Genomic DNA, 22,117 nt, shown 5'->3' on the forward strand with positions numbered 1-22,117 from the left:
CCTAATCTCTTTTTCTAACATGTCAATATTAGAGACCCAACACTTGGCACATGGGCCCACAGGTCCATGTAAGGCACCACTCCCTTCCTGTCAATGCCAGTGACTCCTGAGTGAAGAGGCTAAAGTAAAGCCCCAAAGCATCAGGTGAAGATGACACTGCACATAGCTCAAAGCAGGGTAAGAGGAGCTGTTTCACATCTTGTTGGTCCGCTGAAAGTTAAAATTGGCAGCAAAGACAAGAGTTGCAAGACTTGCCAAGGACTCCTCTGTTCCCATCTGATGCTGGAAGCCAGGGCAAGGAAGAGACTACAGGCAAAGACTGTTTAATATTCTTTTTTGTCTCGCTGATCTCCTCCCTACCCTGCAGAAGCAACATGTCCCATGTTCCTGCAGAGCTTGTCCTGAGCAATAGCAGCATCTGTCAGGGGTTACAGTGGCATTAGCCTCATGGAGCTTGGAGCTAGCAGTGCTTGGCAGAGTGACAGTTCTGCTGTACCTTACATAAATCTCTATCTTGCATAAATCTGTCCCTGCCTACTCCACCAAGGTGTGTGGTCACAATTTGTCCGATTCCTCTTGCTGTCCACAAGATCTTTCACTTTCCTTCCTCACACCTCCCCACTCCACACCCTTTCCCTCACGTTTTTCCCATGAGACCTAAAGGGGACATATCTTGTTAGGCAGGTCTATTTTAAAATAAATTCTCATGCCCTGCCCCCTCAGGTGCTGCAGAAAGATCTTCATAATCCTATGGAAACTCTTGAGAATCCCTGTGGCTTTGGCCACCTTCTGCCATGGGTTGCACCTGATCCCAGGTCATGGTTCCTGGCACATCGGTACTTTGTGGTACTTGGTGTGCCTTGGTTGCGTCTTCATTTCTCTTGGACACTCACAGATTCTTCTGAGGCTAGAAAGTTGCAGTAACTGCCCCAGTTCTTGGCCTTCTTTCAGGGTCTAAAGACAATCTTGGGGAAAACAAGAAAGCCTTTATTAAACAGAACATGACATCCCCAACAGCACCCGTGCCATGCGTTTTCATACCCAGCAGCTGAAAATAAAATGTTGGCCACTTGAAAACATTTCAGGTCACCAGGAGAACTGTCCTGAGCCACTGTTTCCTCCCCAGCACTCCTCAGGAACCTGATGCGAACCATGCTGCAGTGTGGGGAAGGTTCACTGTCCAGTGCTTTTCCTCTGTCAGTTTGTCATTCCTCACCATCACCTCCCCTCGATTACTTCATTGTGTCAAAGCTGTAATAAAGAGCTACTCTGAGCACTGTGGCAGTGATCAGCATAATGCTCCTGTCGGTTTGCAGGGCCAATCTCATAGTATGCATTGCCCAATAAAATACAGCAGCACTAAAGGAGTCTCTAGTCTGTCAAGTAAACCCATTGTACCTCTTGGTCAGGCTCTCCACTGAGATGTGCGTCCTTGGGTGCTGAGAAGGAGGTACTCAGGAGTAAGAGTGCTTATTACCGTTACTATTGTTCAGTGTCTGGAGGTGGTAAGGAATGAAGGTAATACATGCTTCTACCACAGGTTACCAGAGGGGGGAAAAAACCCACATTGTATTACAGCACACCCCCATGGCTCTTAAAATGGAAGTTTCTGTTTTCTCTCCAAGCCTCCTGTTCTGTTTCTTTTTTCCTTTTTTCTTTTTTTAGAGAGATGCATAAGCCATAATGCTAAGTGAATGTTATGTAGCAGGTCCACACAATGGCTCTTTAAAAAATAATTACATGTGGTGCAAGAGGGAGAGGAAACCACTCTGTCCCTGTAAATGGCCACTTAGGATGTGAACAGTAAATAAATAACCGTGGTAAATAATCTGGTGTATCTGAGCGTTAGCATTTAGGAGGAATAAATCAGACCTCTTTCCCCATCGTCTGCTGAGAGGCATCGGAAATGGAGTTGGAAGGAAAGATGTCACTCAGAGTTGTGGCAAGGTGTTGGAAAGCCCACGGGAGTGTGTGCGAATTTCTTGCTTTTCCCTGTCTCTTCTGCTTTTTTTCTGCTACATTTTCCTGCACCACCCCTCGCTGTTCACAAGCATGTGTCACTCTCCAGTGGAATACAAGAGATGCCTTTTAGTCTCACTTGCCTCTTGTAAGTGCTAGAGCCACGCCTGGGCAACGCCGGCTGCGCCAGCAGCATTCACGCCTCTTTCAGACCCTCACTGAGCACTCAACCCTTGCCCTCTCCACGGGCGCTTGCCCACCCGTACCTGCTCCTCGCAGCCCTGTGCCAAGTCAGAGCGAAGGCTGTATTCAAATGCAGCTCCAGTGGCTAAGCCCCGGCGAGTAGCGGGGCGGCTGGCCGGGGCTGTGTCGCTTTAAGGCGTGTGGTACCTCCCGAGCGGGGACGGCTTGAAATAGGCTCCGGCACTTGCATGCGGCGGTGTACGCACAGCGCTGCGCTGCCCGCGCCCCGCTCAGCCTGCGCCCCGCTCAGCCTGCGCCCCGCTCAGCCTGCGCCCTTGTCAGACAGAAGCTGCTCCTCGTCCTTAAGTATCCTGGAAGCTGCAGGTTCTCTCAGGATCACTGCGAAGGTCTCATCAGGCAGAAGGTGATGCGAGGAGATGATTTAAAGGTGAAAATGAGAAGGTTTCCACCCCTCAAGCCTTGGCCACTTTTCTGACGGCAGAGTCCGAGAGCTCAGATGTCTTCTTTACTCTGGAAACAGGATTCGTAACGAAAAGAGATTTTCTTCTTCTTTTTCTTCTTCATTTAATCCTGATAAAGAAGATTATTGGGAAACTATTAAAAATCCCTTATTGTGATACAGATGGATTTTAAAAAGTGTTAGTTCTTTCCAATGAACACTAATAGAGTGCTCTGCTCTTGGTTGGATTACTCAGGTAAGGAGCTTCTTTAGGATTTACGATTCAGAAACCAGATCTGGAACTCAACAGCTAATAACTGGAGGAATCCTCCCTGTTGGGTTTCTCTGCTAATGATGAGCTGATCTGTGTGTAAAAGTGTGTATGTGAGAACGGTTTGCTGGCAAGCAAGTGCGTGAAGAGAGGTTTCAGTAAGAAATGCTGGGATCTGAGCAAGGGTAGTTTGTAATAGTGCAGTTGGAGAGAGCCTGAGTGGGTTAAGTCAGGCTGCTGCCCATGTGGTTAGGAATATGATGCTGGAGGAAAGAACACAGGAGCGTTTGGCAGGCTGCAGAACTTTGGCTTTGCTTTGCTGGTTTGACTAGGATTTTTAAAGTTCAGGTTAAATAACCTGAATACCTGAAATAGTCCTGTGTGAGAGTCCCTGTGCCCTCCTACCTTTTCCTATAAAAGAGCAGGCGAGCACCAAAAGTGACATTAATTCCTGAAGACACAGGAAGCCTACTGGGAGCTCCCTGGTCTGAAGGGATTGAATCTATTTTGCAAGATAAATAGGTCTAAAAGGAGAGGAGAAAAAGTACAGTGTATACTGCAAAGTAAGCAGTCAGAAATGAAACTATACGTTGAGCAGTGCATCAAACATTCAGTAGAGGGAAAGGAAGATCCTCATACTGACCAAAATAAAGGCTTGGTATTGTTTTCTAATTACACTTATCAATTTATGTGGTCCTTTTCAACCATTTACAATTTAAAAGCTTCCCAGGAACTGTGTTGCTTTAAAATAAGGGGCAAAAATTTATGGGTATATGTAACTGCTGCTGTGTTTTGCTGTTTTAATATTGTGAGTTTTCCTGCTGCAGAAATCCCCCTGATACACCAGATGCAGACTTTCAGGTTTCTAATTTTTTGATAAAGATGTAATTTTTGTATGGGAGAGATTTAATCTTTCGAAGTCTCCCTTGCCCAGTGAAAATGATGGTCAGCTGATTGGGTTATTAGATAGAAAGCAGCATCGTGTCATTGGCTGAATAAGGAGAGTGCCTGAAGTTTGATTAATTTGGCAGTATGAAATGCAGCAGAAGGTGTTGTTAGGGGAACTGGAGGATGTGTAGCGTAGCTGAGCCTTGCAAGCCTCCCGCTCCTAGCAGGCGTTGAGGGCGAGATGTTGAAGTTAGAAAGTCAGAGGGAAATTCAGCCAGTTACCAAAATAGTGAATCCAAGCCAGCAAAGTCTGTCGTCCGTACTGGCTGTCCAAGTGTGCCAGCTCTGGGAGACAAAGAAATTGCTCCTCCCCTTTGAAATAGCAAGCTCTTAAAATGTTTGTCAGTCTGCTCTGTGAAAAGATCCAGTCTTCTGTCGAGTACATCTGAAATTCAGTCTGGCTATCCTCCAGTCCTCTAACATGCACAGGTCGAACAGAAGGAAGCTGATTTCATCTGGGGATTAGAAGAGAATTCTGAGAAACAATTGCTTAGTTTAGCAGGCAGATTTACGATGAAATATTTATGCTTGCAGAAGTCAAAACCAATGTACTGTTACCTTTTGGGTCAGGATTTGCCTTCCAGTCTCAGGGCTGGAGTATTTTTGAAATGCATGTCAGGTATCTAAAGTAGTTCTGATGGTGTTCGGACGTGATGGGCTTTGTTAGCTTGCTGTGTGGTTTGGCTGTTAAAATTGTTTGAGTTTTTGTCTGACTCTCGTGTAAATTCAGCTGTGGACTACTCTGAGGATATTTTCCAGCCTTTACATTGGGTTTGGTGTTTAGTCCTTAGAGCATTACAGTTTCATTTATACAACTGAATTATTGAAGTTATCCAGGCACCTCTGTTGACATCTTGTTACCTCAGCTGTCCTTTTCTGATGTGACCTTTGTTGTATGACAATTGCAACCTGCAGGGGGAAATAATAACCCAAAGACAAAAGATATTTAGTGAAAGGAGTGGGGAAAAATGTAGAAAATAATGTTTTAATGGAAGCTGACTGTTCTGTGTGCTGTGAGGCAATGGATGATAATAATGTCTGTCTGATATTTTGTTTAGAGAATGGCAGTGGCCTCTGCAATGTCCTGGGTCCTGTATTTGTGGATAAGTGCCTGTGCAATGCTGCTCTGTCAGGGGTCCCTCCATCACACTTTCCAGCAGCATCACCTGCACAGACCAGGTAGGACTGAGATCAGCTGTGGGACGCTGTAAGATTGCAGACTCTGTGCTCATGTCTGTCTTGATAAATGATTGAATAATCATAAAATACTCCTAATCATTTAACTTTTATGAGTTGCCTTTTATATTGCACGATGTAGGGTTTTTTTTGATTGGTTGGTCTAACATGTGTTGATTTGCAATATTAATCCCTTAACATCACCTAACAACTTCCCAACACAGGAATCCCATTCAGTTCCTCTGTCCTTGTTTCTGTGTCCCCTTCTCCCCATTTGTACAGTTTTAGAGTGGGCATATAGCTTAGAAGGCATTATGACAGCACATGTCTGGGTAACTTTGCAGCTATCTGACCCAGCCTGGGATTACTTGAAGTACTGACACTAAATCTCATTCATAGTTATTAGTGTTAAGTAGAGATTGGGAGTTTGTCTTGGCACAAACGAGAGACAATTTTTCTAAGTTTTTTAAGTTTACCCCTGAAAATTGATGGGGTTACAAAAGTGCAGCCCATAGTAGAGTTTGAGACTGATGACGACATCAAATGCCTAAAAAGTCCCAGGTCAGCAGTGGAGAGTGCAGCTCACTTGGACTGTTGTGATCCACAGAGACTGCACATTAGTTGTTTTATTGTGCTTTTATTAATAGATAATGGATCGCATAACTTTTCAGCTGTTAATTGAACTTTGAAGAGAATGTGGCACGTTTAAAAATTGAGGAGCTGGCATATTCTAGCACAGTATTATCATCTGGTTAAAATGAGGTGGGCCAGGAATGTCACTTAACAAATTTGAATCCAAGGAAAAGTGGGAGAGGTTTTAAGAGGTTTGGAAATGAAAGATGTAAAATGTTAACTTGCAGTGCTGAATCATTTAACAGGGGAGCAACTAATACTTTAATGGGTTTTGATCTAATGGCATAGCTTCAAAAATGGACAATCGTGAACCTCAGGTCTTTAGCAATCTTAACCACTTGGTTTTCCCAACTTTTATTGTTTAAAAAGTCATAGGTATTGGCATTGTCTTGCTTGCTTGTAATAAAATGGGGCCCGTGTAGAGGAACAGACCTAAGTTGTTGACAGAGCAGCTCTAGGTAGCTGTGTTAGAGTACAAGCTTAACTAATGGTGTTAGCTTTGCTAGCTGGCACTGGAAGTTTGAGAGTGTTTGAGGGGCAGGGTTCTTGTTTGGGCCTTGCAGAGCAATGAGCAAAATATTGATTGCAATGGAACTGTAAGTAATGGTGCTGGTTATTTGTGTCTATCCCCAGCAAAGGGAATGGGCAAAACTGGCCCAGCTGAACAGCCAGGTAAAAGGAAAGCGTAATCTTGTTTCATAAAATCGGTTGAAACAAGTGACATTATGAGAAAAAATGAGAGCTGGGCAGATTCGGAGCACTGCAACGTTTGCCTAAGCTTGAAAAATCACCTTTTTTATGAAGCAAGAGCAGCAAGACACTGAATGCATACCAAGTGTTGGGGAAATGTGAAAAATGACAAAATCTTTCATTCAGAGATGTGGTACAGATAGAGTGAAGGTTTTACAGCTGCCTCGTCACCTACTTAGAAACAGCCAAGCTTTCCCTCTTGCGAGCCTTCCTCAGGCAGTTCCTCTGCACCCTACAGGAATAAGATTGATGGTGTTCTGATCCCAGGCAGCCAATTTCAGTCGCTCAAGAAATAATGCACTGCTTTGACAGATGAGTGGAATTTGACATGATGTTCACCTCAGATTTGGATTGTGCTGCACCTGGGAAGTACCGGTTGGTGAGCATCCTTTAGGGAAACTGTTAGGGATTTTGGACAATTTCTGCTGTCACAACAGAAAATCAAGACAGTGTTTTTTGTAAGGCCATGAGTTTGCAGTCTGCCAACTGAATGTGAAAGGTTGTACATAAAAGGGAAGGAAATATGTTAACTAGCAAATGGAGTGATTTTAATGTATTCATCTGCAGTCCCTGAGCACACCCTATTTTTCATATTTATAATATTAGGAATGTGCCATTTACTTTTAGTTAGCCACTGTGTAAGTAAGATTAACATGTTCAACCAAATAAAAGTGAATAAAAAATGGCTGCTGATGAGCCAGTGCATAATTTCAGTAATTTAATATTTGGTATGTGAAATTTCAGCTTACTGAATCATGGCAAATATAACTGTAATCGATAGCAGACTTGGCATACCTTTTCCCTCAGTTCGTGATCTTCCATAGATAATGAGTTGCACTAGAAGAAGAGATTTTGAGCTGCTCAGCTCCATTGTGGGGCTACTTTGTTACAAGATAATTAAAAAGGTAGATTGCCTCCCAGCTTCTGCTTCTCACACTTCATGAATAGAAGAGCCTCCCTGAGCATATGAAGGTGCAGGTGAAAGATCAAATCCTCCTGGAGTGCACTTAACATAATAAACTTGAAATGAACTCTGTGGATTAGTGCAGTCGATATACTTATCTGTACCACTGAGGGTAATCCAGTTTTGAAATGCTGCAAACCAAGGGTGAAATAAGGAAAGGTTGGGTTGTCAGAGATTCCTCAGCTTGTTCTCTTCTTTTACTGGAACTTTCTTAAGCAGGTGTCTGAATAGCCTTAAAGAGTTTCCTACACGCTGTGTACAATCGCGAAAGTTCAAAGCTCCTTTTCAGTGCAGTGTAATGTTTCAGTTTTATAACTCAGTACTTCTGTAGTCAGTTAGGTGACTTAGCAGAAGGTACAAAGCTGCAAATGAACGCAACAAACCACATTATGTGACGGTATTTGTGACTGACTGCAGCTTTACTTTCTCTGTGATGCTGGCAGGTGGGCACACGTAATAACGGCATAGCAAATATTGCTTGAATGGATGATGCTGTATTATTTGTACCTGTTCATGATTTCTTGTCTCACTGAGATAATGAAAAGTTGAAATGCTGCTGTTAAGTGTGCTTCAATCTTGGTGGCTGTTCCTTTTGACTCGTAGGTGAGGTGAGCAGGGCAGATGTTCAGGTTTCTTTTCTGGGATCCAGAGACCTTTGGAGTAAGTTAGCTGAACGCTATTGCAGTACCATTCCCCTTGGGTAATACACGTGGCTTTCTGCAGGATTTTTCTGACTGTATTTCATTTTCATGAAAATTATGTTAGCAGAGGGTGTATGAAAGCATTCACAGGAAATAACTTTATATGGAAACAAATCTCCTTTATTTTTTTTTCCCAAGCACACAATTTCTGTATGATTTAATAAGAAACAGTGGTAATGAGAAGAGTCTGAAGAGCTGGACCAGACTAGAGTGATTCTTCCCATCCTCGCCCAGCCCAAGCACTGCAGGGGAGCAAACAAATTCTTTTGAGTCAGAAAAGAGAATATAAGAGTTGACCAAATAAACCAAACCAAAACAATGCTACATCTTCCCCCCCCCCAAAAAAAAAACAACCCACAAACAACCAAACAACAAAACACAAAACCCAAACTCAAACCAAAAACCCCAAACAATGAAAAAAAAAAAAAAAAAAAAAAAACAACCCAAACACAGAAAATACCCCACAACATCCCAGACTGCACAGCCTCAAGCTACGCCAGGGGAAATTTAGGCTTGAGGTGAGGAGAAAGTTCTTCACTGAGAGAGTCATTGGACACTGGAATGGGCTGCCCGGGGAGGTGGTGGAGTCGCCGTGCCTGGAGCTGTTCAAGGCAGGACTGGACGTGGCACTTGGTGCCATGGTCTAGCCTTGAGAATTGTGGTAACAGGTTGGACTTGATGGTCTGTGAGGTCTTTTCCAACCTTGTTGATACTGTGAATTCCACATTGGCTGGTTTAGGCTCTAAGATATGCACAGTTGTAGAGCTATTGAATTGGCCTGAGAATTAGAGTGGACAGGTTGTGATTTGCAGAGCCAGCTGAGTGCCTGTGATAGTCCATTGATCATCTCATTGACAGGACTGACCCTGCCCAGAGGTAGGAAGTAGAGCTGGCATTTGGTAAGACAACACGATATGACAAAGTAAAGGATTCAGGTTTAAAAAATGAAACAACCACCTCCCCTTCAATCAAGCAATCCTTAGCTTTGCTCTGTAAATAGAGACATGTTTCTAGCAGAGATCATCAACTGGTGATGAATCACCATGGACAGAACCAGCCACATGTTGCTTAAAGATACAGGAAAGCACACTGGATTCGTCTGTGCGAGATGATTAGGGACACATTAAGGCTGCTGTCTTAGTCTTGCATACGGTGTAAAGATGTGAGGCAGGCACAAGCAGAAACATGTACCTACTGTAGCAATGCTGACATTTGCAAATATGTTAATTAAAAATAAGCCCATTCAGAGGAAGAAATCGCTGACTGAAACAGGGCTGGAATCATATGTCTACAAAACATGAAGTACCTGTTGTTGTGACAGTAGTTAATGATGTGCCTATTAAAAATCATCTCAGCAACTTATATTACAACGAGGAAAATCGGTCTCAAAGCAGTTCTGCATAAGCTAACAAGCAATAGCAACTGAAGGATTGCTCTAAGCATGCTTCTCAGTAGACAACGTTTTGCAGAATCTTGAGTCTGTGGTTGTGAGCAAAAATGTTCTTAGTTCTGATCTTGGCCTTCCCACTGATTTTTATAGCCTTGGGGGAAACTGCACATTTTCACATTTCAAAAGGTCTGCTATTTTCATATGCTCCATATATGTGACTTTTTGGTTCAAACAGACTGGGAGAGGTGTTGGTCTGAATCCACTTCCTTAGGAAGGTGTAAATAATATGTCTTTGCTTTGTAGAACAATCAGCATTTGGAAAATGAATTTAATAGGATTCTTGAGTTTTGTATTGATAGAAGCAAATGTATGACTAGGCAGCTCAAAGTTCTATGAGTAGCAAAACCTCCATTCCATTAATTGTGTAGTGTGAATGCCAACTGTTGCTGTCAGTATACGGTGGCCAACCTGCCAGCCAGCACCTTAGCCAGTATCTATTAGAGGAGGGTATGGGCGTGGAAGCTGACAATTGGTGTTTCTTGCTGTGTTAATTGACATGAACACATTTATGAGCTCTAAGGTCTGCTTCAGCTTTAATTTGCACCAGTAAGTGCAAAGGAAGCACCATGTACGAATAAGCCAGGATACAGTAAGAGAAAACTGTTCATAATGAGGTATTCCAGCCATTCCTTGGAAGTCATCTTGTGGTACCTTTCTGTTACACATTTTGGCTTTCACAGTCTATTCAAAACATAAAACTACTAGCTGCTAAGAAATGCAGCTTGGAGGTACCTACTGTGTTGCTGGTCCTGTGCAAAACAGTTGGATGGATGTGGACAGATAGAAGTATTTTGTGTAGACAAAGGCTGAATATAAAGAAGTCAACACTTTAGGATTGCTAACAGTATGACAGCAATTAATTGCCTACAGTGCTCGTGTACAGCAGCAGACTTTGTCAGGTGTATTGTACCCTGATTAGTGTTTTTTTCTGACAAATGGTTTGTAGCCAGAGAGTTAGGTATACTTTTTTCTGGGGGGGGTGGGGAAGGGGGCTGTAAGGTCTTACTTTTTGGGCTTCTGCCTCTCAGGTAAAGGGGAAAGGGTGTAGGTGGGCACTGTCAAGTACTTGATGGAGGGGCAAAGGCAAGAGAACAGCTCTCTTCTTCACAGGAGCATGGTGTGTAGCTGGGAGGCTTGCAGCTCAGTTGCAGGTGGGGGAAAGCTGTCAGCAGTAATGCTGTGGAATGTGATGCCTTGTTACTTCTGATCCAGGGAGACAAAGCGACCTGAGGGGGAGCAGGTGTTGCAGCTCGGTGGACTGTGAAGAGCAGCATGGCCAAGGTGTGCAGTGGGGCACTGAGCAGACTGCTGTGCCCAGCATTGTTCCACAGGAGCTGCTGGAAGCATGGTTGTGTTCCTGTGGCACACCTTGTCCCAAAGAGCAGTGGCAAGGTGCAAACAGTGGTCTGTCTGGAGAAAGGATGTGCCTCTGTATGTGTCTTCTCTGGGAGCATTGTGCTCTGGTTCAGTTGCCCTGCTCTGTCCTTCCTCTCCCTGTCTTGTGCCCCTTCAGCTCTTTCCTCAGTCCTCTGCAGGAGGCCATGCAGGCAGTAGAACATATGTCCCTCTGTGTGGCAGAAGATGCTCTGGGGAAATGGGGACCAAAAAAGTGCCTCTTGCTGCAGTGGCCCTGGCAGGCATCTTCCTACACCTGTGTGCTGAGCCTACATCTCCAACCACAGCCCTGGGGCTTTGGTGAGTCATGAGGGGACCTTTCAGAGCACTGCACTACTTGCAGCTTGCTGTCCTAGTATTAAAGACTCTGAGAATTCATACTGTGGTGGTGAAGTCCAAGAAAAAAATGGCACCTACAACTATGAACCCAGAAGGCAAACTGCTGTTCTGTGCTGAAGTAATTCTGCTGATAGCATCACAATCCTGTCTTTAGTCCAAGGCTTGTTTATATTTTAAAAGGCAATATGCAGATTTTCTCACAAGATAGCTGTGTTTTCTTCCAGTGTCATGGTTTGATCCTAGCCTGCCTGTAATATTTGTGCTTCCTTTTGCATGTTTTCTTTTCACTGTTTCTTTTCATTATGCTGTAGGCAGGGACCACAAGGACTGCAGCACAGTTGGGCTCTATGAGAATCAGTCAGTAATGCACAATGGGGAATTGGGGGTGTAAATTCAGATGAAGTTACAAAGCCCTGTGTATGTATCTGTGACTCATTTCTAGGCTCTATTTAGAAGATTGTTATGTGACATCTCTTTCTTTATGTGTTCCTTTAGAACAACAATTTCCTCCTTTTCCTTCACAGGGGGTAAATGAACCAGTCTTGCCCTTCCTGAAAGGGCACTTGAGTGACAGCAGGTGCAGGATCAATAATTCTGTTGTAGTGTTCTATTGCAAACTGTATTTCACTTGGAGAGAACAGCTTTGTGTAGGAACCAGTGATGAGAATGAGGGACCTTAATAGTTTCTGGATGATGTGAAAATTATTCTTTGAGACTCTGAGTAAAGTGCAATACCTGGACAATCTGTTACCTGAGATGGTTGGATTTCTTTCTACCAGGGTGCTGTCATTGTGCTGCCTTGTCCCTGCGCTGCAAGTGGTCTGGGAACAGCCTGCTGTACACTGGCAGCTCCCACTGAGACTCAAGTGTGCTGGGTGCCTTTTGGGTGTGCATAAATGTATCTCCTACAAGCGGTGAAGTTTTGTTTGTGTGTGTGGTGCACCTTACCTCTCACTAAATGAGTGAGACATTTTTTAAAAGGCAGTTTAAGTGGTGATCCTGATTATTAGGAGAGGTGGCTTGAAAACATGCACTTTATCCATTCTCATGCGTGAGCCAAGCTCCTATCAGATTAATTCTGTTTGGTGCAGATGACAAATCTGAATCCACAGCCTTCATTGTGAATTGACCAAAACCAATGGTCAAAAGTGACTTCTATGGCTAGATTTCACTTGCACAAAAGTGAAACTTATCTTGGCAGAGACGTTGGTGCTGAACCTCCTGTGAACACACATGTCACTTCAGCGAAAGTGGGAAACTTGGTGCTGTAACGTCCAAGTCCTGTGCCGAGTCATAGCTTCTGAGTTGTGCTGTAAATAGCACAGCAGCCAACAGGCTCTGTAGGTGAGCCTGAGTGCAAGCAGGAGGCTCAGGATCTTAACTGTACACACTGATGAAACTTTATTATCTTTTTTCCCCCTATTGTCCTTATTAATGCTCTTCAAAAATGCTGTTAAACAGTTCAGGCAAGCAAAGCTTTGGTGTAATTGTACTCTATTGTTAAGGATTTATTTAGTATAATCTTTCCTTGCAGAGCCTATTTATACTTGATCGTGGCACTAATTAGTTGCCAAAACAAATGAGAGTTAATTGTCTTTAAGTGTTTGGGAGCAGGCAAGGATGGTTTATTTGGAAGATTGGTTTCATTGATTGATGTGTTTATTTTTATGAAGAATGTGAATAAATGAAGGGAACTATTGTTCAGTACCATGTTCCCCACACACTGCCCAGGAATCATCAATAACACAGTCATCACTTTGAATAGATCCAAGGATGGGAAAACCTCTGTGCTATGTATTACACTATACCAGCCTGTTAAGAAATAAATGGTCACGTTCTAAATCTCTCTGAATTTAAATAAAACCTGAACCTGAGCACAAGTGAGATCAATTAACACTGCAACTAGCAGTGAGCTAGTGTTCAGAGCAATGCACTTCAGGGGAAAGTTTTATTCCAGATTTGGCTAAAGGTGCTCTGGATCAGGGAGGCATGGTGAAACACACTGACATATGACCTGATGCATAGAATCAAGCAGGTTGAAGAGACCTCCAAGTCTATCTGCCTATCTCTTAGCCCTGTCCAATCAACTAGACCATGGCGCTGAGTGCCCCATCCAGGCTTTTCTTGAACACCTCCAGGGACAGTGCCTCCACCACCTCCCTGGGCAGCCCATTCCAATGCCAATCACTCTGTGGAGAACTTCCTCCTAACACCCAGCCTGGACTTCCCCCAGCACAACTTGAGGTGTCTTTTTGTTAACAATATTAATAGAGTATATAGCGATGGTGTTCTGTGATACCATGTGTGTATCTTGTGCACTTCAACTAATTCTACAGTTCAGAAGCTTTGAACACCAGCCTGCTTTGTGTTTTAATGTAAAATCAGAACTGAGTGGAGAATTTTGAGGACTTAATATTGCTTTGGGCTGGGTATTTTTTTTTACTTTGTAAGTTGATACTGAAATGTTAAAAAACATAGTTTGATATCTTTGTGCATCCCTCATTTCTGTCTTGGTATTTCATATTTCAGGGAAAAATTACATGCACAAGGATTCTGTTATTTGAGCAACCACTTGAAACAAGTCAGCATCCTGATAAATGAATAAATCCTGCCTGGAAGCATATGTTCTGGTGAAGGGCCTGGAGAATAAATCTGATGAGGAGTGACTGAGGGAGCTGGGGATGGTTAGTGTGAATGAGAGGAGGCTGAGGGCAGACCTCATTGCTGTCTACAGCTACCCAAAGGGACATTGTGGAGAGGCTGCTGGGCTCTTCTTGCAGGTAATTGGAGACAAAACAAGGGGGAAGTGACCACGAGCTGAGGCTGGGGAGGTTTAGACTGGACATTAGGACTGGAATGAGCTGCCCAGGGAGGTGGTGTTTAAGGGTCATTTGGATGTGGTGCTTGGGGATATGGTTTAAGGTGAATCTTGTAGAGTAGGGTTCTGGTTTGGCCTTGGTGATCCTGACGTGCTTTTCCAACCTGCATTTTGCTGTGATTCAGGTATACCAGTGGCTGTCTCTCTCCCAAAAGACCTCAAGGACTCAAAATGCAGTGTCACTGCAAACACAAGGAAGGTCTTGTGCATCCCCTAGCAGGTATAAACTCTTGTTTTGGCTTGCAGTAGCACTGAACTGAAAGGAGGTCTAGTGTTTCCAGAAACTGTCTTTCCCCAGTCAGCCTCTTTTATTAAAAGATATTTCCATTATCTGAAAGTGTTGCTCAAGTGTATAAGCTGTCAGGGCTCCACTAGATATGTTTACTGTGAATATCATTTACTCATGAAGTTGCTGCTCTTGGTGATGTGCATGAGGTGCTTTCAAATATGGGTGGTCAGTCAGCCAGAAATCACTGTTGTGCATTAGAACAAAAATTCGGGAGTTTGAAGATAAGAGGGGCTTGAGTTTGTAATTGGTTTCAGTGTGCCAGGGCACGATCTGACAGAATGATTGTGTCTAAGCCAGCTCCCACATCTGTAGTATAATTATTTCTGTAGTAATATCAGATTTTTGTAAGGCTTTAAAATGCAGAGTGCAGTCTTTGGCTTCTCACACACACACACACACTGGTAATTAGAAATTGTCTTTCTATGGCTGAAACCTCAGTGCTTTCTCCATTAGTTCAGCTGCCTCGGTGGTGTTTGTCTTAACCTTGTTTTGAGTTTCTCCAACAAATAGACGACTCCTTAAGTTCTAATTTAGTCTCTCATGGTGTTTCTATTATCTCTTTCTGGTTGGCAGGCAAGGAAATCAGATGTGCATCAAATGAAACCATTCGTCATGGCTTAGTGCATGCAAATGCCTTGCTGACAGCAATAGACAAAAGCTAGTCAGTGTCTGAATGCTAAGTTTGGAAGAGAAAACTAACGAGCAAATGTACCAGTGATAGCAGCCCCTAAATGAGATTACTCCATGCCCAAGAGCAAGGTGACAATCTTCCGTCTCCTCCCTAGCTTTAGTTTCTGATACCAACATCTTAGGACATTAGGGCAATCACAGTGACCCCTGCTGAGTGGAGAAGTGTCCACCGAAAACCTACACAATAGCAGGACCTTCCCTCTGCCTATCAAAACCCAGCTACACCTAGAACCAAGGAGAGGGAAGGGACTCGTAGCTAGGCAAAAGTGGGGAAGACCTGTAGTAGTGATGCTCTGGTGTGCATGTCCCAGTTTGTCACAGAGGTCAGAAGCATCAGAGTACTGAAGTGGGGCTAGGGTGGAATGTAGCTTCCTCAGTGTCTTGGCTGGAAATGTTTTGCATTGGTAATTGTGTGATGCTGATCTACTGTTGATAACACTGAATTAAGTTGACAGCAGTTATCTCCTGCTTGTGATTGCTACTCCAGTTCTGAGTCTGATTGGACTCTCTTGAGTCCCAAAAGGTAAATGTGGGCTCTGATGAGTTTTGCACTCGAAGGAGAATGTCAGGAGAGAGCTGAAACATCACTCCGGGAAGGGGATTTTGAGGTGCCCTGCCTGGGAGCAGGCTGTGGCCAAGGAGCGTCCTGTGGACATTTGTGTTGCACTTGAATCCACCACAAACCACTCTTAGGAGAGCACCAGGCCACAGAGGACCACGGTGTAGCCAGAATGCCTGTTGTCTTCTCTGTTTTTCTTCTTTTTCCCTCTTGCTTGTTCTATTTCTGAATCTATCTCCCTTCCTTTAAGTCATTTCCCTTTATTTCTTCTAAAATCTTTCCTTGTGTAAGCTCTCATTTTTGGAATAGGCTCTTTACACCACTTTTAGTCAATGCACCTTCATGTGGTGCAACAAAGTCCCACTTGATTTCATTCCAGTTAGAGCACCATTGACATGACTTGGAGAATTGCTTCCAACATTGCTGCTTGTAAAGAATGAAAAGGAAGCTATTTGATCAAAAGGATTGAAATACCCAAACTTGTCCCCTTTCTGACAGTGGCACCACGTTATAAGTGCTTTCTGACAAAAAATGGAGAAAATACAAACGTTTACCCGTAAGAAAAATTGATGATCAGAAAAAAAACTCACAAGGTGCCTTGTGCCTGTTTCTGCAGCAGACTGAACACAAGGTAATACAGCATAGTGCTCTGTAGTTGGGTGTTGGGTTTTATTTTGATTCCCGCCCCCCCTGCCCTTATACTTCGATTTTTGCATGTTTGTATTGGAATTGGACCTTCATCCTTTATATCCAACAAAGCTTCCCTGTTTTGGCTCTGTAGTGTAGTCAAGACAACTTTTGTGGAGGTCATGATGTCACCACAGACATAAGCATGTGTGGTGCAGACTGGGAAGTAAACTCTTGACTGAGCAGTTCTGAAGATTGAATGATTGGGTTGGAAGGGACCTCAGAGATCACCCAGTTCCAACCACTCTGGCCTTGGAAGGGACACCTTCCACTAGATCAGGTTGCTCAGAGGCCTGGCCAGCCTGACCTTGAATGCTTCTAGGGAAGGAACATCCAAAACGTCTGTGGGTGACCTGTTCCAGTGCCTCACCACTCTCACAGTGAACATTCTTTTTTTCCAGAACAACTGCTGGTGTTAAGAGTAGGTGTAAATTAAAGGAGAAATGATTTATTCTTTTACTGTGGATCAGTTGGTTTGCCCTAGTAAAGCAGCTCCTTAACCTTTCAGATTGTGTCTGAATGGGCAGTGTGGTATTAAGTGGTTCTTTTGTATCAGTTGTGCTCCTCTGAGATTCAGGCTGTCTAAACCCTGCTCTTAGGTAAACTGAATTATTCACTCTTTTTTTTTGCTGTTTTCCAGTCTTTCAAAGGAAAAGATGTCACCTAGACATGGGAGCAAAGTACAAAGCAGTATCACAGTTATTCCGAAGTCCTTAGTGTACTGCTCTTGCATTTGAGGGGCTGTGCTCTTTAACAGGTGAGAAGAGGTTATAGAATCATAGAATGGTTTAGGTTGGAAGGAACCTCAAAGATCATCCAGTTCCAACCTCCCATCATAGGCAGGGACACATCTCACCAGAACAGGCTGCTCAAGGCCTCAATCATCCTGGCCTTGAACACCTCCAGAGAGGGAGCATCTACAACCTGGGCAGCCTGTGCCAGTGTCTCACCACCCTCACTGCAAAGAACTTCTTCCTAATATCCAGTTTGAATCTCCCCTCTGCCAGTTTAGACCCATCACTCATCCTGTCATTAAAAGACCTTGTCAATAGTCCCTCCCCAGCTTTCCTGTAGCCCCCTTCAGACACTGGAAGGCCACTATAAGGTCTCCTCAAAGCCTTCTCTTCTCCAGGCTGCACAGCCCCAACTCTCTCAGCCTGTCCTCAGAGCAGAGCTGCTGCAGCCCTCTCAGCATCTTGGTGGCCTCCTCTGCACTGGCTCCAACATTTCCATGTCCTTCTTGTGCTGGGGGCTCCAGAACTGCACCCAGGACCCCAGGTGGGGTCTGAGGAGAGCAGAGCCAAGGGGCAGAATCTCCTCCCTTGCCCTGTGCCCACACTGCTCTTGCTGCTGCCCAGCACAGGGTTGTGTCTGGGCTGCACTCCCACTGCAGGCTCCTGTTGAGCTTTTCATCAGCCCAGACCCCCAGGGCCTGTTCCTCAGGGCTGCTCTCAGCCATTCCCCATCCAGCCTGGAGCTGTGCTTGGGATTGCACCCACTCAGGTGCAGGACCTTACACTTGGCCTTGTTGAATGTCATGAGGTTGGCCTGGGCACACCTCTGCAGCCTGCCCAGGTCCCTCTGGATGGATCCCTGCTCTCTGGCAAGTCGACTGTGCCACACAGCCTGGTGCCATCTGCACACTTGCTGAGGGTGCACTGATTCCTCTGTCCATGTCACTGACAAAGCTGTTACACAGCACTGGTGCAGCACTGACCCCTGAGGGAGCCACTTGGCACTGGGCTCCAGGTGGGCATTGTGCCCTTGATCACCACTCTCTGTGTGCCACCATCCAGCCAATTCCTCATCCAGCAGTGCTCCACCCATCCAGTCTGTGTGTTTCCAGTTTGGTGACCAGGATGCCATGTGGGACACAGCCCAATGCCTGACTCAGGTCCAGGTAGATGATGTCAGTTGCCCTTCCCTTAGTCCTGACTATCTGTAAAGCCTGTTAGGTCAAATTCATACAGAATTTAAACCACAAACATGCTTTGAAATCTAACTGTAGCAAGATAATTTCCACTGTATCATATGTATGCTTTGTATGAGTTAGTACCCAAAGGTTCAGATGTCCTACTGTAAACTGTCCTGTCTGATTTTAAACAAGTGCATTTAGGCCCAGATTTCACACTGGAACCAGACAATAATATGGGCAGAATTCAAATATGCCTTTGCCAGGAGAGATTATTCCATACGGATCTGAGAACATTTGCTGTAGTTTTCCAGGGTGCCCAACCCACACCTGCCTTTCTCTCTGATTCTTTTCTTTTCCTTTATGCCCAAGCAAGGGACAGTAGTTCTCTCTGTGCAGTTAGTACACAACATCCAAAAATGGAGTGGATCCTCTGAAGAAATGGATCTCTATCATGGGCATATCTGGGACAGCTGAGAGGCAAATAAGGGAGACTTCTGTTCCTTGTGTATCGTCTTTAAATGAGACTGGTGGCTGCCAGACACTCTCCTCCCAGCTGCCACCCAGAGGAGATATCTCACCCTTAGTGCTCCATCATTGGCACGACTTGGTGTGCAAGTGCAAGTGTTGCTGTGAGCTGGGTGATGAATCATGGAGGCTCTTGGCTCTCTCTTTGTGAAATCAAGTGCTTCACTGTAAGCCAGCTTCATACTGGCTTAAGCTTTCATGGTGGTTAAGCTATAATCTATCAGAGTGCCTCAGCTGTGAGGTGTAAAGAGCCTTCATGTTCACTTACTGTTACTCAGTTGACAAACAACTTGTACTGTTGTAGCAAATTTTTCCCGTGACCACACTCTCAGCTGTGCCAGAGACTCAGCACACATAGGCAGTGTGAGTTGTCTCACTTGATGGTTTCCTATAGAGAAGAGAAGGTTGGCTTTGTCTGGACGAAAAGTCTTCCACTTAAAGTGTTTTTCTCCCTTGAAGGCTGTGCCTCCCACCAGAGAAGGTTCCACAGACAGTGTAACACTGATTATGCACAACTCAAAGAGTGTTCTTTCTGGGACGTGTCTGACTTGTACATCTTGCTGTTATCGCAATATACTTGCAGTCCAGCTACAGCAGCAGAAAAACTTGTGTCAAGATGAATCATGTCAATTATTTTTAATAGGGGAAGAAAAATGGGGCTATTTCATTTGTTAAAATTGAGAAAAGCTTAATCTCTTGGTTGCTTCTAAAGGCAGAGATTGCCTTGGGGAAAGACCTAGCAGATGAGTCCCAAAAGAGGACTGTTCTCTGAGGGCTCCTAGATGGAAAATCATCTCTGAATGATGTTTTGTTTGACCCAGCCAAAGGTGCAGGGAGGACTTGGTAGGGCTAGGATGCTGTTAGGGTCCTGTATGTCTTTTCCCATTAGTGACCATTTTTTGGCTGCTACTGTTCAGTTCCAAGTCAGCTGCAGACATTTTGCTCCTCATTTGCTGGAACCTCTAAAATCTCCAGGCTGGGGAAAGGTCTCCATTACTCATCTCTTTAGCAACACAGAAGTTCTGAGGTTATATATTTACCAGTGTTGTCAAATTTCTGGGCATGCTGTTTCACAGGCACAGCAGTAATCCTGTGTCCCAGTTTATACTGGGGCCACCTGGTTTGACTGGGCAGTTGTGCTCTTCTACAAGGTCCTTTTTTTGGTCAGAGTACACCAAGGCACCCAGTCTCTAGCTGGGGTCCACTGCCTGGCTTGTGGAGGGTATCTAGAGGTTCTTGTCTGCCTTGAATGAAACTATGACTTCATTCCATCTGTGTTGCTGAATTAATGTAAAATTTGCTCATCTTAACCTCTTGTGGTTGGAAGGTTTTATGCACTTTCGGAGTTGTGGTAAATCTTCTCTTGTGACAAGTGTTTATTGTAGGCTGAAGGAACGCAGGGCAAGGCTACATTTTGCAAAGCAGTGTTTCTTTTGTTGTGTGACTAAAGCACTGTAAATAATTGAATTTTTTATTTGACAGCCAAAGGAAGATACCAGGTGCTGGTTTGGTGCAGTATTTACCTTTTGAAATTAGTTTAGAACAATTTGATTGTTTTTCTTACTAACTGGAGAAGGAAAAACCCCAAGAAAACCCTGTAACAATTTGTCATATCTCTAAACACTGAAAGAAGAGCAAGGAAAAGACCAAATTAAATTAATAAAAACAAGTCTAGAGAAGGTACTGCTTTCCTTAAATAGATTTAAATCTCTAATCAGAAGCTATGTTCTGCTGTAGGGGCTAATGCTTCATCTTTATACTACCAGCAGAGCTGTAATGTTAAGGTATTGCTGGTGGGGAGAGAACTTTCAATACCTCTTGAGTCTTCCATAAAAAATTAGGTAATCAGAAGAGCAGAGATGGGATATCAGGATTTTTCTCCCTCATTTGCCAGGAGAGGGCAAAAAAATAGCTGGCCTATTGCTCATGGTCTCTGTGGCTAATGTAGTGTTCCACATAAGGTTGAATGGGCTTTGAGATGCATCCTGCCCCTGTGACAAAATGTAGAGCTGAAAAAGGCAGTGCTGAACTGCCCCTAAAGATGAGCACACGGCGCTGCTCTGAGCTGGTGAGGGGTCTCAGGTGGCTTTCGGACACTAGTCAGAGAGAACTGCATGCCTACGAAAAAGGTTTGGATAATGGTGTTTTACAAACGTCTGGTTACAAAGTTTAACCTCTGCGAAGGGCACACTTTGGATGGGTTTGCTTCTCTTTCAGAAGGCTGAACCACTGCCAACTAACTCTGTGTGGTGCAGTGGGCATAGGTTTTCTGACATTCTCCTGCTGTATTTGGACACAAGGCTTCAGTTTATCTCTCTGCTTGCATTTTGGAGGCCAAGGCTGTACTCCAGACATAGCAAAGCTCTGCTGGCAGCCATCGTTCATTCATTCAGACAGAAGCAGAAGCCCACAGGGGGGCAAAGCTTTGACAAACCGGTGTTTGTCTGTGGTGCTATCAAGGTGTTTTGCTGACTCTGCAGTCATCCCAAGAGCTTTGCCAGTGCATGAGTTTCACTCATGAGGGTGACAGTTATCCGTGTCAGACCAGTACTCTTCCTCACTTAACATCTGTACCAGTTTGCTGTCCTTGAAGAAACACAGATTGGAATATCACTTTGAAAGATGCTTCTAGGTGTTCAGACTGAGGCATAGTATTAGCAGTGTGTTTCTGTAGCAAGAGACAGCCTCTGCTTTTGTCAGTTTTGAGCAAGCTCAGCTCCGCTTTGCAAGGCACTGCTGTCCTCCTCTTCTGGAGAAAAGGGGATCAGCTCTCAGCAGCGAAGCTCTGTCTGGGAGCTCTAATATTCACCACTGAATCCAGCAGTTCTTTGAACTGTATCTACCTCTGCCTTTTCCATGACAGGTTCTTGGGAGGGTGGAAGGGGTTGCAGTGGGATTCGTAAGTGGCCATGTTGGATTTTGAATACTTAGAGTAAATGAGTTAGGGATTATGTGCCAGAGGAGACCTTTAGTGAAAAATATTGGCTTGTCAAAATCAAAAAGAACCTTCTGTCAGGAACATACCATTTTTAGTAGGATGCAGGTATTTGTTAAAACAGATGTTGAGACATTATCAACAGTGTGATCAGTGGTGGTGTGGTTTAGGCATTTCCCTGGAAGCCAGTTCAGATTAGGACTTGAATTGCAGACCTTTGCTGGGCCGCTGAGTTGTTCTGAATGTTCCCTTTCCTGGGGAGAAGTCTGATGCCACCAGTAAGCCACTCATTCAGCACACAGGGAGCTCACAGGGTAGCCTGGCAGCAGCACAGTACAAAAATCAAGAATTGTTTTGTAGCAGCAGGAAGAAGAAACCCCTTTCCAAAGCCCTACGACTTTTGCAGAAGC

At 44.3% G+C, this 22,117-nt stretch overlaps 1 protein-coding gene across 2 annotated transcripts in view; it reads left to right on the plus strand.

The window, feature by feature from the left end:
- The first annotated feature begins 2,469 nt into the window (after positions 1 to 2,469).
- The window catches only part of TAFA1 (TAFA chemokine like family member 1), a 298,978-nt gene continuing 279,330 nt past the window's right edge, over positions 2,470 to 22,117 (plus strand). The window contains exons 1-2 of one of the 2 annotated variants that reach the window (XM_064157050.1): positions 2,470 to 2,858; positions 4,880 to 5,000. In XM_064157050.1, coding sequence (XP_064013120.1) covers positions 4,883 to 5,000 — 118 coding nt within the window. In that variant the 5' untranslated portion in view covers positions 2,470 to 2,858; positions 4,880 to 4,882. Of the gene's footprint in view, positions 2,859 to 4,879; positions 5,001 to 22,117 lie in introns of those variants that run through there. The other variant, XM_064157053.1, reaches the window with a different exon arrangement.

This window comes from Pogoniulus pusillus, chromosome 16, assembly GCF_015220805.1.
Source record: "Pogoniulus pusillus isolate bPogPus1 chromosome 16, bPogPus1.pri, whole genome shotgun sequence".
Taxonomy (NCBI): Eukaryota; Metazoa; Chordata; class Aves; order Piciformes; family Lybiidae; genus Pogoniulus; species Pogoniulus pusillus.